Source organism: Colletes latitarsis, chromosome 6 (assembly GCF_051014445.1).
Source record: "Colletes latitarsis isolate SP2378_abdomen chromosome 6, iyColLati1, whole genome shotgun sequence".
NCBI classification, from domain to species: Eukaryota; Metazoa; Arthropoda; class Insecta; order Hymenoptera; family Colletidae; genus Colletes; species Colletes latitarsis.
In genome coordinates, this window is record NC_135139.1 from 25,313,991 (window position 1) to 25,331,369 (window position 17,379).

General features: G+C 42.4%; 1 protein-coding gene across 2 annotated transcripts in view; it reads right to left on the reverse strand.

The window, feature by feature from the left end:
• Positions 1 to 11,708, reverse strand: part of LOC143342889 (protein Wnt-4) — a 70,957-nt gene extending 59,249 nt beyond the window's left edge. For both annotated transcript variants that reach the window (XR_013079871.1, XM_076767201.1), the window contains exon 1: positions 10,885 to 11,708. Coding sequence is in view for 1 of the 2 variants with exons in the window: in XM_076767201.1 (XP_076623316.1) it covers positions 10,885 to 10,964 (80 nt within the window). In the remaining variant the exon portion in view is untranslated. The remainder of the gene's footprint in view (positions 1 to 10,884) is intronic.
• Positions 11,709 to 17,379: the final 5,671 nt, after the last annotated feature.

Here is a 17,379-nt window from a genome sequence, read left to right on the forward strand (position 1 = left end):
TATAAACTAAATTATTTAACGTTACGATAAACTATTCGACACAGAGTACTTCTCTCGACCAAAGTTCGATGCAGAGTGCAAAAGAGTCACCGACACCAACGATAGCTAATATACATTTCTTATAATGTTATTTGGCTGAAAAAAAAATTGCTTGCATTTGTCAGGGGCTGGAAAATATTGGGGGACAGAATATCGAGGATGACTTTGAAAGATTCAGGCACGGGGATTATTAAAAATAATTTGAATACGTGTTTCGGGGAGACAAGATACGGGGCTGGTTAAAAATTCGCAGACACAGTTAGACGGAGAACCGAGGCACGGAGAGGCTATCGGCGACGCACACTTGTTGAACGCGTGGTTTATCTTTGGCCATAGATCACTCAGGGTCCAACGTGTCTTCTGCGCGCACCCTCCTTTTCCCGTCCGCCTTGTTCCTTCCATGTCCCCGTGTTCCGCTAACCCGGCGTATAGCTTGCGAGGACACGCTTTCGGGGGACAACCGGTGCCAATATCTCAGATAGTTTACGGTCCAAGCGACCGGGCTACGATACTCGATAAATACGCCTATACAATTTCAACTTCCACTCTTCTGCAGCGAGTCCTCCAGTTGCGCGAATTCACTCCCACTCCTGCCCTCGATATCGATATTAAAGAAGGGTGTTAAGAAATGCCCATTTTTGGCATCGCTTGGAAATGAAAAGTTCATGCAGGATCTTTCAGAGTGTCTCCCAAGGAACAAAAAATGTCCTTATCACCTTTCCGAGAAACGACGGGAAAGTTGTCAAAAATACGTTCAAAGTATGAATGTGACGATAATGGAACTTACGTATCGTTCTGGAAAAATTATTTTTAGTTGGAGGGGTCAATTACAATCATTTTTGGTGAATAGATATATCCCCAAAATCCTGCGCATTTTCGAGAAAAAAAATTCAGACTCTCTAAAAGATCCTGCATGAATTTTTCATTTCCAGGCGATGCCAAAAATGGGCATTTCTTAACACCCTCCTTTGCTTAAGTTTCACAATCATGAGGCTAACTCACTCGTCGTCGAGTCTTACGAACAAATTCGAACAAAATTGAATAGTATACGTTTGAGAAATTGCACTAAATAGTACGTCAAGGGGTTAACACTAACAATACCCTCGAAGATTCCAGTTACAATCTACAGACTCTGATAAAACTAATACTTCCCAACACTCCCATCGTCCAATTTACTTATTACGATTGCACTGGTCAGATCGCAAAAAAGATCTTGACTCTGATCCTCTTCTCTTTCGCCCGTGTGGTCGTCGCCGTTTCATTTTTATTCCATCCTCCCCGGTCAGTCTCACCCCTTCGTTCGGCCCCCGCGTGTCCCGGTATCTCGGTGGCCATAAATTACGCTCTCCTTTTATTTGCAGGAGCGCCGAACTTAAGTAACTAGATCCGAACGTCGGCTTTCGAGGGGTTAAACGGCCGCGTTTCGCCTTCCTTATACGGCTGCGGCCGCGCAGGAGTTACGGAGACCCACCCACCCCTCGCAGGCCACTCTCATTCCGAGCAGATGCAATTGCGTTGTCCCGCGGGGGCGAGCGTGTCGCACAGCCTGGACCAAGGGGTCCAATAATGGCGACCTGAATAATACAAGGGACACGGCCGGACCGTAGGGCCAACGGACGGGGAGGGGAAGGGTGCAGAGTCAAGTCGTTGTCGCCGCCATGTTGCTTCCTCTATTCACGGGTGAATTTCATGCCCCCGATCCCCGAATTGTTCCCGGCGAAGGAAACTGACCGAGAAATAAGGGAACCGACACCGTGAGCGAATCAGATTCTTTAAGCTTTCGGTTCCTCGAGGGGTGCAAGCTGTCTACTCTCTCGTTGCAGGTGTTCTCTTCGCCACCGTTATAGTTTCGTGAATTCTTTTAATGCCTTTCAACAGGGGAGACTCGCGTAAAATCGTAAAACACGAAGTGATATTTGGTAATATTTTCACAGCACAAGGGTTCGACGAAACTTTTCGCTACTTTCCAGATACGTATACTTTTCAACACTTGACGATACAAATATTTTTTTCTGTTACGTTTCATCGACTTTGGAGGAAACGATAAACTCGTTTTACCATTCTACACGAGGATTACTTTGTTTGTAGAAAATTCCAGAGCGTGCCGATTACGCAGACCGCGTACATGTATTTGGAAAGCCTGGATTTGCGGTTATCGTTGTCTCGATTCACGCCTCGAATGTTATAAACGTGAACGTTGGAATACTTTCGCGTGTTCGGGGTCGTATCCCATTTATCCCGCCCCTCGGATTCGGGGGTTAGACGGGCCGGAGTTCGTAAACTGCGTATCGCCCGGCGACGTAGATCGGATCCGCAGAGAGGCAGCCCGTTTGCTCGAGTTACGACCGTGCGTTAAACCGATGGAAGTCGCTCTCCTCTCCGACCATAGGCGAACTTATGACGGTCAAAGACACGGGGAACCGTTCGACCAAGGATAAAAGCTCGCGAAAGAAAGCGTCGACCTCGGCCGCTCGGGGGATCAGCCCGCGCTCGAATCGACCCCCGCGTTTTAACGGCGGACGCCGGAAAAAGGATGGTCGTCACTCCTCGTTCGACCGTTAATACGAATTTTAATCGCTCGTCGTAAAGAGGTCGCGCGTCGCCAACTATAACGCGTCGTACGACCGCGGCGATTCGCGCACGGTTCGGCAATAAATGCGGCTTTTATTAAATCTCTCGCTTACTCCGCGTCCGTCTCCGGCGTCTTCTTCTTATCGCTCCCACCCCCGCTTTATTCCTACGCCGTACTAAAAACCCTCGATGGTTTACGACGCGACCGTTCCGTTCTGACCCTTTATGGTGATCGTGACGACTCAAAGGACAGGTCCACGATGTATCCCGCGTCGTCCTCCGGATCCTATTTGGCGAGACGTTCCCTCCCCTTCTCTCTTCCTACCCCAAAATCCTATTCGATCCTCGAGTTTCTGCACTGGGCTTCCGGTCCTCGACTTTCGTGGTATTCTCTTTCCGAGCGTTCGATTTTAAAGTCGTTTTTCCAACGAGCCACCTGCCCGGATGTTTAAAACGGTTTTTCTATCTTCCATAAGGATATCGATGAAGATTATTCGCGCAGATTTAACGACGGGCAATAAGTGTTTGGTCGTTCGTTAAGCTCTGCGGATCGCTCAGAAACGACGTCGCGGTAAACTGTGTTCAGATTTTGCGATCAGTGCGTTTTGCTTCTCTTGGGAGAACGAAGGAAACATGATTCGACGAGAAGCAACCCTACATGGAGCATCTCTACGAGTTATGATAGCAGAGCTATATGTCTCGAAATTGATTACCTGAAATAAACTACGTTCGAATAGAAATTTACTATTCCAACGAGAACCGAATTTTTATATCCATGGATAGAATTTGTAGCGAACGTTCGCGGATAATTGCCTGCAATTTATCAGAACCAGGAGACATTGTATGTTTCAAACTTGATCCAGGACAAACGGTGTCGTACATTAATTCACCGATGTTAAAACGATAATCCCGAGCGTAAAACTATACCAGTTTCCCCCCCCCCCCCCCCGAGTATACTGCGTAATAATTTCACCGATGGAAGGAAACATTTGTTTCTTTGAAATTTATTTAACTAGATAGCGTTTTAGCCGCAACGACCACACAGACTCGCGTAGATACCGTTTCCTTGAGAGATCGAGCTCACTCCCGCGCGTCGGATTTAGACGCAATGAGGCTCCTTAATATCAAACTGGTTTGTTTAATGACCCTGTGCCTCTTTTTGCCGGACCGTTACACCGACCGGCAACGCCGACCAACTGTAACAGCACACCGTGTATTGTAAAACGCGTGTCTCGGTATCGTTTATCGCCCGATCGACGTATTACTTAATTCTGCCAACCGCTAGAAACGAAAACCGTACACCTTGCCGACGGGCGCCATATTTCACAGCCGCCGTCGTTATCTCGGCCGATCTCGTATTCGCGTGAGTTTCGTTTGATCCGTTCGTGCGTCAATTTTTTTACGCGTCGATGTGTGGTTTTTTTTTTTTAATTTTATTTACTTAACGTCTTTATTAGACCGTGACGGAAACGAGGGGGGAGGAAAAAGGAAAAGAACTTTAAGCACATAACACACCGTTGGTCCAGCAATAGCTACTTCTCAACAAGCGATACAAAGCTAATTTTTTTCTCGAAAGTGCGTAGGATTTTGAGGGTACGTGTATTCACCAAAAATGATTGTAATTGACCCCTGCAGTCAAAAATAATTTTTTTAGAACGATTTGAAATTTTTCAATTTCGCCGAAAAATTTCTCCAGCTTCCTGAATTTTTTTCTCGAAAATGCGTAGAATTTCGGGGGTATGTCTATTAACGAAAAATGATCGTAATCGACCCCCGCAACTAAAAATATTTTTTCCAGAATGATTTGAAACTTTTCAATTTCACCGGAAAATTTGTTTACCTACTCGAATTTTTTTCTCCAAAATGCGTAGGATTTCGGGGGTATGTCAATTGACAAAAAATAATCGTAATCGACCCCTGCAGTCAAAAATAATTTTTTTAAAACGATTTGAAATTTTTCAATTTCGCCGAAAAATTTCTCTAGCTTCCTGAATTTTTTTCTCGAAAATGCGTAGGATTTCGGGGGTATGTCTATTAACGAAAAATGATCGTAATCGACCCCCGCAACTAAAAATATTTTTTCCAGAATGATTTGAAACTTTTCAATTTCACCGGAAAGTTTGTTTACCTACTCGAATTTTTTTCTCCAAAATGCGTAGGATTTCGGGGGTACGTGTATTCACCAAAAATGATTGTAATTGACCCCTGCAGTCAAAAATAATTTTTTTAAAACGATTTGAAATTTTTCAATTTCGCCGGAAAATTTCTCCAGCTTCCTGAATTTTTTTCTCGAAAATGCGTAGGATTTCGGGGGTATGTCTATTAACGAAAAATGATCGTAATCGACCCCCGCAACTAAAAATATTTTTTCCAGAATGATTTGAAACTTTTCAATTTCACCGGAAAATTTGTTTACCTACTCGAATTTTTTTCTCCAAAATGTGTAAGATTTCGGGGGTATGTCTATTGACAAAAAATGATCGTAATCGACCCCCGCAACTAAAAATAATTTTTTTAGAATGATTTGAAATATTTTTTTTTCCGCCTAAAAATTTCGACGGGTTTCCAGTCTCGTGTTTACCAGGGAGAAAAGGGGGTGGGTAACGCGTTAAAAAATGTATTCGGTTTGAGAAATCGCCCGAAGGTGGAACGACTTGGCAACCGCAGAAGAGGGGTGGGTGTGGTTGGTTCGAGCAAGAAACCCAACGACGATTTGTCCGTTAAGCAAGGCTAACAGGCGCGACTTACCGTGAATTATTAAGCGTTTGCAGTTCGCGCGTCGCGTGTTCACCACCGTGAGCAAGATAAAGCGACAGGCGAAGAAGCGAGCATACGTATATACCGGAAGGCTGTGGCTCTCGTCAGCGGAGGCCGATTAATCGCCCTGGGGAACCAGTTTGTCGGAAATAAAATCTCCCGGTGGAATCGTGCTTGACCGTAGGACGTCAACGTGTCGGCCTTCTTGTTTTAAAAGTGTGCCCTGTAGGGGCGCGTCGACACCAACGCGCGATCACGCTCTCTCTTTCTATCTTTCCCTCTCTCTTCGAGTATCATCGCTATCATCGGGGCTTCCCCGATGGTGCATACTCGCTCGCGCGCCCGATCGAAGGGGATTCTTCTCCGTCTATAAGGCCAACTTCCAACCGACCAATTTTACCTACGACTACGAAAAGAACTGGACGAAATTTCTACGTAAACGCTGCTATTTTTCGATTATTAAAATAATCAGGCAACTGTAATTCCCTTCGCAATGTAAACCAACATCATCTAGCGTCTGATCATATGATTGATACGAAGTCGATGTTTCAATTTCGTGTATTAACCCTTAAGTTACTGGGGCTTATGCAAGTTTAAACTAATAATTATTTAACCCTCTACGGGTCGAACTTTTTTGTTAAATATAAACTTGCAAGGCATTTACTTTGATATTTCAGGCTGATGGTGCTGCCAACCGTCATCAATATTGTTATTGATTATCTCAGAGACATTATACAGGGCGTTCTGCCACCCCTGGGAAAAATTTTAATATGAGATTCTAGAGGCCAAAATAAAACGAAAATCTAGAATACCAATTTGTTGATGGAGGCTTCGTTAAAAAGTTATTAACGTTTAAAGTTCCGTCCGTCCTGAATTTTTTTCTCGAAAACGCGCAGGATTTCGGGGGTATGTCTATTCACCAAAAATGATTGCAATTGACCCCCGCAAACGAAAATAATTTTTAAATTAAGTCGTATACGTCATCTTGTGAAGAAACTAAAATTATTTGGCAAAATGTCGCTATATTAGCATGTAGCCTGAAAGTCCCATAGAGGGTTAATATATGTAAATGTAATTATTTGAAAATTTATCCAGACCAAACCTCATCAAATTAAAAGGAAAATTAAATTTTCTTTTTGGACGATTGAAAACTAGCTTACCAAGATTTTGTCATGGAATCTATTTTGACAGATTCGTTAAAATTCAAGGGTCCTATCTAGCTTCATTTTCTTAGACATCTAATCTTGAGAATTAATTTTTTTAATCACCCATATGTGGGTAACGTGGCATTCAATGTAAAATAATTCCGTTGAGATTGAGAGTCCACTTAAGGGTTAATAAGTTAATCAGTAGAAATAACAGTGTTCTGACAATAATGGAAAAAAATAAAAACCTGGGCTAAACAATTTCGATCGCTCGTTTCCGTGAACCTGATACAAGGTTTTCCGTTTACGAGTAAATTGCAACTCCAGACACCCCGTAGAAAGGAATAACGCGGTACCGTCCGACGCGACAATGGCGATTTGGATGCATGGTGGCCGGTCGATATACGACTAAATAAATCGCGGGGAAGGAGTAAATAAGCGTCCGCACAGTATCGACGAACAATAGGTGAAACGATCTGTAGAAAATTGTCCTTCGTGGCCGAACGTTTCGTCATCATCCTCCGTGTATCGTACGTGCCTTTCTATGTACGGAAACGTGATCGAGCCTTTATGCCTCGTGAATATCTCGTGCGCTTCGCAATGGTATATTTCAAATGCTAAAATAAACGCTTACGTTGCAGGAACCTATATCGTTCCCGTAAAAACGCCGCATAATCTTATAAGGCGGCCGTATCAAACTTGCGTTTCACAGTCGGCTCGATCGGTTACACGGGACTTTCGCGGCTACGCTTTTTGCGCCGACCGTCTCTCGCGCGCGATCTTACAAAATCGCTGCCGCGATAAATTCGCGCTCGCATCCGCGTACGCACGAACCGGTAACGAACGATCGTTAATCATACGAAACTGGACCGCCTCGATGGCAAAAAAAAAAAAGAAAAAAGAACCTCGCATTAGGGCAGGGATTCTCAACGGGGTCCGTACGCCCCCCTCCACCCCCCACTTGGCGAGCAACGATGCGTATCCGGGGGAACGTGGGTCTGGATTGAGGTTTCGGAGGCCCTCGTTTTTCGTTTTAAAAAAGATTAATTACGTTGAGAAACACCTTGTTTGGATTGCAATGACCTTGAAATACTTTGCCAAGGTCAACGTTCTTGGGAACTTTGTTCCGTATAGGTATGTATAGCTTGGAATTCGTTTTAAAAATATTTGCAATACTACGTATTTCGAAGGTTTTGGGCTGGGTTGGGATTTGGTGTTGGTTTAGGTCGTGTTTGGTTAGGTTTGAGCTAGTTTGCTGAATCCGACCGACGACCTGGCTAACCGATTAATTTTAGTACGATTTCGATTCGTTGTACACGGTATGTCTAAAATTGGAACGAAGAATTTTCGATGTTTTTCTTGCCCTCTGTCACCGCGGTTCGATGAATTCTTTACAAGTGGAAAACTTGGATGAACGCGTCTCGGAAGGAGGCCACGAGTAACGAGAGACTGAGAGACACTGCATTAGGGTAATATGTTTCATAAAGACCTACCGTGATAGTCATGGTAGATTGACGATAACTAATTGGCCATAATTTATATTTAGTTTGTAATTTTGTTCTGCTAATTTATATTAATCGTGCCGGAGCATGTGAGCATTCTTTGATAATAAGAGAAACCATACGCGGCGAATCGAGTACTGTCTATGTGTACAGGGTGTTCGGCCACTCCTGGGAAACATTTTAATGGGATATACAAGAGACCAAAATAAGACGAAAATCAAGAATATCAATTTCTTGACTGAGGCCTCGTTAAAAAGTTATTAACAATCGTTCTGGAAAAATTATTTTCGGTTCCGGGGGTCAATTACAATCATTTTTAATCATTACAAATACCGCCGAAATCCTATCCACTTTCGAGAAAAAAAATCAGATAGGTGCCTGAATTTCCGACGAAAAAAAAAAATTTCAAATCGTTCTGGAAAAATTATTTTCGGTTGCGGGGGTCAATTGCAATTATTTTTGGTCATTACACATATCCCCGAAATCCTACGCATTTTCGAGAAAAAAATTCGAGAAGGTGTGAAATTTTTCGACGAAATTAAAATATTTCAAATCGTTCTGAAAAAAATATTGTTAGCTGTGGGGGTCAATTACAATCATTTTTGGTGAATAGACATACCCTCGAAATCCTACGCATTTTCGAGAAAAAAATTCGAGAAGGTGTGAAATTTTTCGACGAAATTAAAATATTTCAAATCGTTCTGAAAAAAATATTGTTAGCTGTGGGGGTCAATTACAATCATTTTTGGTGAATAGACATACCCTCGAAATCCTGCACATTTTCGAGAAAAAAATTCAGAACGAGCGAAACTTTGAACGTTAATAACTTTTTAACGAAGTTTCCATTAAGAAATTAGTATTCTTGATTTTCATTTTATTTTGGTATATACAGTCTGAAAACGCTATGTTTCTTTTAAATTCGATGGAATATAATTATTTTACACATTTTCGACGTAAAACAGTTGCTTCCTAACATACCCCCCAAAAAACCAAGACAAGTACCCCCTCTGAATTAATTTGTTTCTCGCAAATTTGGGTAAATCGAGTGAATAAACATCGAACTTGGGCGTTCGAACTTCCCTAATTGTCGAGCCACGTAAAATTCTCGAAGCTCCGGTTTTTGAGGTTATGGTTGGGGCCCCAGTCGCGCGACCGTTTCGATGACGCAGTGTCGAGCAGAGAACGTTGCACCCTCGGTTGCAAAGCGATCTAACGACGATCGAGGCTGTCGCGTCCGGCTCCGCGACCGTAATTGACTTTTCAGAACTTCCACGGTCTACTTCTGTCGCGATCGTAATTTTCGACGAGCCGTCAGAAAACGGCGTTTCACGGGGACGCCACGAGAGCCCGCGATCGGTTCGCCACGCGTCTCCCCGTTGGAAATTACCAGCCTGAAAGTCGGCTTCTCTCCGCGAGCGGACATTCTGATCGGACAACTGTAGATCGCGAGATTACCAGCGGCGCGAGTCGTGTTCTCGATCACCGGCTACCGCGAATTAATGTCTCACTCCTTTCCACCTATCCTGACGCGCGTTTATCTCGACAAGCGACTTTGCGAAACGCGCCGCCCGACTCTCGTTCCCCTTTCTTTTCGTCCTTATTTTTTCGACGGATCGGGGACAGAAAAACAATGAAAACCGTAAACCGTATACGCATCAATTGGAAGACAAAGATAGTCGCGTAAGTGAATTTTCGAAGAGTCGGTACTAAATCCAACGCCAGACTCGCAACGCGTCCTAAGCAGACATACTAAACGGTGAAAAACATCGACGGAACCCATTAATCAAAGAATCGATAATAAACCAGATGTCACCACATCAGATCAGATTTTCAACACATCTTAAACAAGTTTGAAACATGCTAAATGCAGTAAATTATGAGCGTAACCTATTAATCAACGAGTCAATAATAAACCTACTGTTAGTGTTATTAATCATGGTGCAACGCGGTATGGAGACAGGTCTTGCCACTGCCCGTTAGTCCAAACGCTAATAGCGAAATGTTTGTAACAGAAAGAAACGTGGCTTGAAATTGATTACGTCCACCCCCGTGTGCCAGAACAATGAATTGCTAAATTAAACGATAACTCATATTCGCGAATCGATATCTAATGTATACGATACAGGTAATAATTCCATTGAAAAAAGTTTATGCAACCATGCTGGTATTTTTGTACACCGGTGACATTTAATTATAAACTGTGTTACCGTCTAGTACCGAACAGCTTGTTTACGATGTTCCATAACTCCTTAATATGTCTCAACATTCTCGACTGTTCCCTGCTCCATAAGCAGATCCAGTTTGTTCCCTCTATACGAGCACTTGATATTTCCGTAACTCGATGTGCGTTAGGAACGATAATGAATAGGTATTGAAACCAGGAAATGACCGACGCGCGTTTAACGTATGGACACGCTAAATGTAATTAAGTCGAAACAAGGCGTCTGGGTGGTGATCGTTTCTCCAAATAAACGTCTCGAAGATTACGCGAACGCCTTACGCTATTAGCGATCCCTCGAATTCTATCTGAATTGATCTAAAATGCAACCGACCGCGATCGTTCTACGTAGCTGGATGCAATAGGTGCACCAATATCGTTCCAATTTACTTTTCCGTCATTCCACATTCCCGCCGTTCGAACTGCACGCGATTTCTAAATTTTATTAGAGGCAAACACGCCACCTATTAAATATGCAAATCGTATGGAAATAAAAAATATATATTTTTAAACTCCCGACGAAATATACTTGGATCGAAGGCCTACTTTCCCGTCTCGCATAAAACAAAGTACATCGGCGTTGCAAGGTTAGAGGGTCTAGAGAGATTTTATCTAGACGAGAGACATAAACAATCGTGTTGTTGAAACTCACCACCAGTTGGCCTGCGCACCGTTTTGCCACGCGACGAGCAACAACGGTACGAGCAAGAAGGTCGTCGCGACGGGCCGCATCTTTGTCAAAGTTCGATGGGGGCACGTCGACTGGGATCGGTGGCGGATCGTCTGTTGCACGAATGACGGCAAAATAAAAGAAAGGAGAATGATGTCCTCTCTGGGGCCCCCTCTACTTCAGCCGCGCATTTCTTACGAGCGCCGATACCGATCGAGGATTCGCATCGACGGCTGATCCCGAGGCTGACAGATCGAGATCGAACGTTGCCCGATGATACGATCCGATCGCTGTTATCCGACGTACCCAGTGCCACAAGAATACAGCTTTCTCTTTCTTTTGATACTTCTCGATCGTGTTTGATTCTTACATGTTTTCCGCGGCTGACGCGTATCACTGGCCCCCGTGGACTGTGCGCGAAAAACGCTCAGCTAATACGAATTCGACCTGTGTCACAGGCTGAGGAACGCACTGTTTCTTTTCTCGACGGCACGGGCCTTTGCCGTGCTGGAACCGCGCTTTTCGAACGGTGGAACGCGCGCGAAACGTGAATGCGAACGACGCGACCGATTCGACGAGGTGTCGCGGGGCGAAAAAAAATGCGAATGATCTGCTCTCGGGGCGGTTTTCGTGGCACGCAGCAAAACTATCGGGAACGAAACAGCGAAGCCGACGCGAAAGAGACGACACTCCGTGAACGCTCGCGTACGTACTGTGGCCGGTAGTCACGAGGAAAAGGGCAACGGGGCTCTCTCGAGGGGCGGAGCCTCCGGTCACTCGCGGCCACGCGATTGGCTGGATCGTTCAACAGCCACCGAGGCTCCACTCGCGTTAATTAAGCATTTCGGCACACCGTCCCGTCTCCGACGTTCGCGCGTATGCTCGCTTGCTCGCGATTCGTTCGCCAACCGCATTTGTTTCGCGAGAAACTCGGGACAAAAGAAAAACCAGAAGCAATCACACGCGACCTTCGGACCATCGGACAACATTTTATTCGAACGGATAACCGATAAAACCAACCAACGGTAATTTATTCGAGACGTTCGTTCGCAAAATTGTCCAACATGACGCCTGCAAGAACAAAGTGATAAATGATTTTCCGATCTTCGGCTCTAATTGCATCAAGAAACTTACTTGTTCGTTCTGATATATTTGATTCTATTTTATTTTCGTTTGATTTGTCGCGATTATGGAAATACAGAAGCAAATCCTACGCACGACGACGGAGAAGAGTGGGGCAATGAAAGAGAACGATTAAATGGCGGTACCCGTGTTGTTTTGTAATACGATCTCTCTGGTTAAAGAACCAGAGGCATCTGCGAGACACTGCATTGATATTGAGAATGTTGTTTACACTACGTATATCTTGTGTCGGCGTTCACCGAGTTTGTGTTTTACCGAGCGTATGCTACTTGAAGTATGTTTAGTTACGTGTATATTTGGCACGTACTTAATACGTATTCATTTTCAAACGAGTATTTCTTACGACGAGCCAACAGGTTGAGATGATTATCCAAATAAATAAATTTTCGTTTAGGTCCAATGTGCCGTTAATTCGATATGTACTTTAACCGCAAGAAAGGAAATCATATAGAGAAAAGTATGTTTTTAAATGGAGTTTAACTGGAGTTTTAAATGACAGTCTATTTTAACATATAGATTTTATCAAAAATTTTGCCAACATCAAGAAAATTAAATTTCTTTCGAAACTATACTTACATTGACGAAAAACATATGCATTATCTATTCCAACTACTAAATTACTCGAACCAATAGTGTTCAAAACTGAATTGTCTAGCTGAATATTAATTTGTCCAATAATCTAATTAGATTTTATAAATGCATGTAGAATAGTAGGTGACCATATTTTCAAAGATCGATAGTGATTATAAACTGTAAAATATGATTATAAATTTTTAGAAATCAATTGTCTTCTTATGTGCTCATGTGCTTTATAGAAAGAGTTCTTTTGGTAACTAAATTGCCATAAATGTACCAAAGAAAAACGTGCCACCTCCTGGATAATCATCAAATCATTGCCGACAACATCACGCGTTGCACCGTCGATAAGCGGTCATCGATATAAGATATTCCAATCAAAATTTAATACTACGAATGTATTATCAATACGCATACGTAAGTATTCGAGTGTTGGAAAACACAAACATTTGGAGAGCTTCCTAAAGATACTGACTTTGATCTTTCCTGTCGGTTATTTACCATCAATAGCCAATATTAAAATCTTGGAAAAATAATTCCTTTCCTAATACCACAGACGAGGTATACGAGTAGACCTATCACCACAGACAAACTATACGAGTAGACCTTTCACCTAATGTATTTTCTCGGCCCGTTTCTCTGGGGCTCTAGAACCCCATTACCATTTCCGTGCCACTCGCAACGTTACCAACAGATTTAGAAATGAACACAAGAGGAAGTGAGACAGAAAATATATATCATAATTGGACATTAATCGATTAATTTCATTGGAGTAATCAATCGATTAAGATTATTTAAAAATTTCAAGATTATTAAAATAGCTAAGGATGTATCTCAATGATACGTATACCGTAACTCACATGTATTTACGCATGGACAGCTTCGAGAATTCAAGAAAGAAGGCGAACGTGAGTCTTTCTTTCTTGCTTTCGAAACAGCTGAAATCCGAGGTAAAGAATAGACCTATCGTTAGTGGGATGAACGCTATCGCTGTACCACGAGTGTCTTATAACACAAGATACTCTCTTCCAAAGTGGAACAAAATGTTAAAAAGACCATGCATCAAATTGTAAGGGGATCCTCGTAAGAAGGCTTTAATCTTCGTAATGGTTTTAATGGGTCGATTAATGGCTAGCTTATGGTCACTGGTGGTCAGCAGTGAGGTGGACATCAAGGTCAGCGGTCCAGTGAAGATCCAGAAATGGTCAAGAGGTGGGACCAATCGAAATAGTATTGTTCTCTAGACCAAGCGGTTCTTAGCTCTTCACATTGACATTGTCTCCCCACTCTTCGACTTCCCCACTCGAAGACTACCGCTGGACAAATTCTTCAGTACCCCTGGAGCATCCAGGGGAACCGGGTCTCGCGGGCCAAAGTCAGGCCATTCGTGGATCGCTGACCACTGGGGGGACCAGGAGTGACCAGGACTGACCAGGACTGACCAGGAGTGACCAGAACTGACCACTACTGACCAGTGCTGACCAGTGGAGATCCGATGACTGACCACTACTGACCACTACTGACCAGTGCCGGACCGTGATGACCAACGGTAAGAACTATTTAAAATTGCTCTCCCCTCTTCTATTCTATCGTCTGATACCAATTTCGTTTCAATGAACTGATTTTGCCATGCTTGCCTAACTGATGTTGCTATAATTTGAATATTTTCTTATTTTACAGCTGGCCAATGGCTCTCCTATGTGGTAACTATCCTATCCTACTGACCGCAAGTAGTAAGTCCACTCCACTTATTTGTATTCTATTATTTTTATTTGTTTGTTTCATGTGAATTCTATTTTATTTATCTATCTGATTTTATTTGGTTATTATGAATGTCCCTTTTCTCTGTTTCTATTTTTACATTGTTTGTCGAATTTATGTTATTGCTTTGATATGTATAATATTGCAGGATATAATAATGTATGTTCAATCATATACTATATTTGTTTCTATACAATTTCGGGTATTTTTATTCCACTGATTAGAATAAGATTTTTGTGGTTACGTTCTTGCTTGAATTCTCGTAATAATCTGCGGAGGTACTTGGTTTGATTCTTCCATTTCGTTTGATTGTTTGGGCTTGATTCAATTTGGGGTCTCGATCCAAGTTTCTTTCATTATTACGAATGTTCGTTTTGATATGTACAACACTGTGTTGATTCAATTTGGGGTCTCGATCCAAGTTTCTTTCATTATTACGAATGTTCGTTTTGATATGTATAACATGGTGTCGATGCATATACCATATTTGTTTCGATGACACTGATTAATGTAAGATTTTTATTTTTATGTTTCAGCTTAAATTTCCTTCCATATCTCACTAATATAAATATTAGTTTTGATTTCAGTCTTTTAGATTAATCGCAAGGACACCGAGGGAGTACGTCACAACCGCCGAGGGACTTTTAATACCAAGTTAATTAGTTTTAAGCTTCGTCGCGAATCTTAAAATTAACGTCGAAGATTTCTTTATTATACGTATCTCCGCGTTGTACCAAGCAATTATTCATCAAGTAGCTTCTCTCTCGTTCGTTCCCTCGTTCCTAGCTTCGATCACCGCTGTTTCATCGATTGAAACATGTGATCGGCCGTGTATCTGGTCCTACAGATCTAATCGCCTTCCCTTGGTAAGCTTGATTGAGGGAAAACGGCACTTCGCTGGAAGGTGTGGAGTTTCCGTATTCTGCGGAAACGCATACCTTCCAGCGGAAGTCGACCCCGTTTCAGGTACTCTCTCTTTTGTCAGACAACCTAAGTCGGGTCCTTCGGGCTCCCGGCGGGTTGCGTTGGAGAAATGGAGACCTCGACTCGGGGTTGCAGTTCTCTGTTTTCTTGTTGAGATCGAGTTAGCAAGGGCAGTAGGTTCGATCCTCGGATCCGCTGCACGGTACAGCATCGCGTCGCGTCGCGTCGCGTATCCCACGATTTAGCTTCATCCCTCTTTTTAACCACATAATTGCTTGGTACAACTAAGTCAAGGAACTTTGTTTCCTTCTATCGTCCGAATTTTAGCTTCAACTTGACTGGACTTGAGCTTCGACGTTAATTTTAAGTCCCTATTGTATGCGTCTCCCAATATTGCCAAGTAATTATTTAACAAGTAGCTTCTCTCGACTCGTTATCTCGTTTCTTGCTTCGGTCACCACTGTTTCGACGAACGAAACATGTGATCGGCCGTCCAGTTTGTCCGAAAGATCTAGTCGCCTGCCAATGATAGATCGATTTCTAGAAATAGAAATCAATCTACCAAGGGTAGTGTCGATTCGATCCGAAGATCTGCTGCACGGTTCAGCATCGCGACGCGTCGCGTCTCCAACAATTTAGCTTCATCCCTTTTTAAACAAAATAATTACTTGGCATGACTAACCTAGTTTCTAAGGATGTAAAAGGGAGATCGATGGAACTTGGATTCCATCTATCTCCCTTCGGGTCTCCACTCGCAGCAACCTCCTCGTGGTGAGACCTGGGTAATATTATTTAACGTTTAATTAATAATCGTATCGCTCTTAGCTGGGTAATGCAATTATTAATTAAAAACTAAATAATATTAGCAAATTGGCTGCGATCCGCTTTGCATAGGTCATCATAAATATAGAGCTTCTTCGCTAGGTTAGTTTAGATTCTCATTGATTCGTCAAAGATTCTAGAGTATTGTGAGAGACGAGGTATACGAGTAGATCTTTCACCCAATATAATTTTTCGGCCCATTTTTATGGGATCTCGAAACCCCATTACCATTTTTGTATCACTCGCCAATATTACCAACAGATTTAGAAATGAATTTTAATCCCTTCCATAGTCAATTCACATGTATTTACGCAACACTACAGCTGTTAGCCTATCAATACTAATTCAATGAATAGTTTCTCAACTAACCGCCATCCATGAGAAGAGAACGCTAAAATTACCTCCGAATGTTGAGGTCGGTATGTCAGTTAGATTGGACCACGAAAGTCCTTAAGGTGAAAGGTCTGCTCGTATTTTCTCGTCTGTGATCTGTGGTTGGGTTACGACCTAAAGAACGACCTCTTCGTTTAACGAACGGAGACTTCGACAATTACATCCAACTCGACCACTAAAATCTTATTCTGTTTCGGAAAATAAGTTGGTTTCTGAAGTGGTTTTTTAATAAATGTGATTTTTTGTCAGGTTTAATGCAATCTGGCGATTGTCACTTTAGTATATTCCCATGTCAGTAACATGAACTTATTCCTTGCCTTAGAGGTTAGGTCAGAGTGAAATAATAATACTTTGCTTATCAAAAAATTTATAAAAATGTTTACACAATTATTTGGCGGATCGTCACGTTGTTGAGAATACACATTGTTAAAAACGATTATTTAACTTCTTTACGAATCGTTCTTACTGATATTATTTTTCGCCAAAAACCGTAAAGAACTTTCTTAAAATGTTTCCTAGTATCGCGAACAGTTTTCGAGATAACTTCAAGGAGCGAAACTTTAAAGTATAGTTTCACCTCCTTAAACTTACGTCAACGACGCTAAAAAAGACTACGTATTCCCTATTTTTTGACGCTTTGCAAATCTGCGAAGTTTTATTAAAATTGTGGAAGAGCATGGAGATACTTGGCGAATGTTCCCCGTAAGCGTATAATGGAATATTTTCGCCGGTCGTCGCGACAGACAAAATGGCTTTTAAAACTATTAGGATAAATAAAACATGGTCTAAAAGTTATCAGTATTCAGTGTCTAAATGGGATGGGATGATTTCGTTCCCTTTACGTATAATCTTCAATCA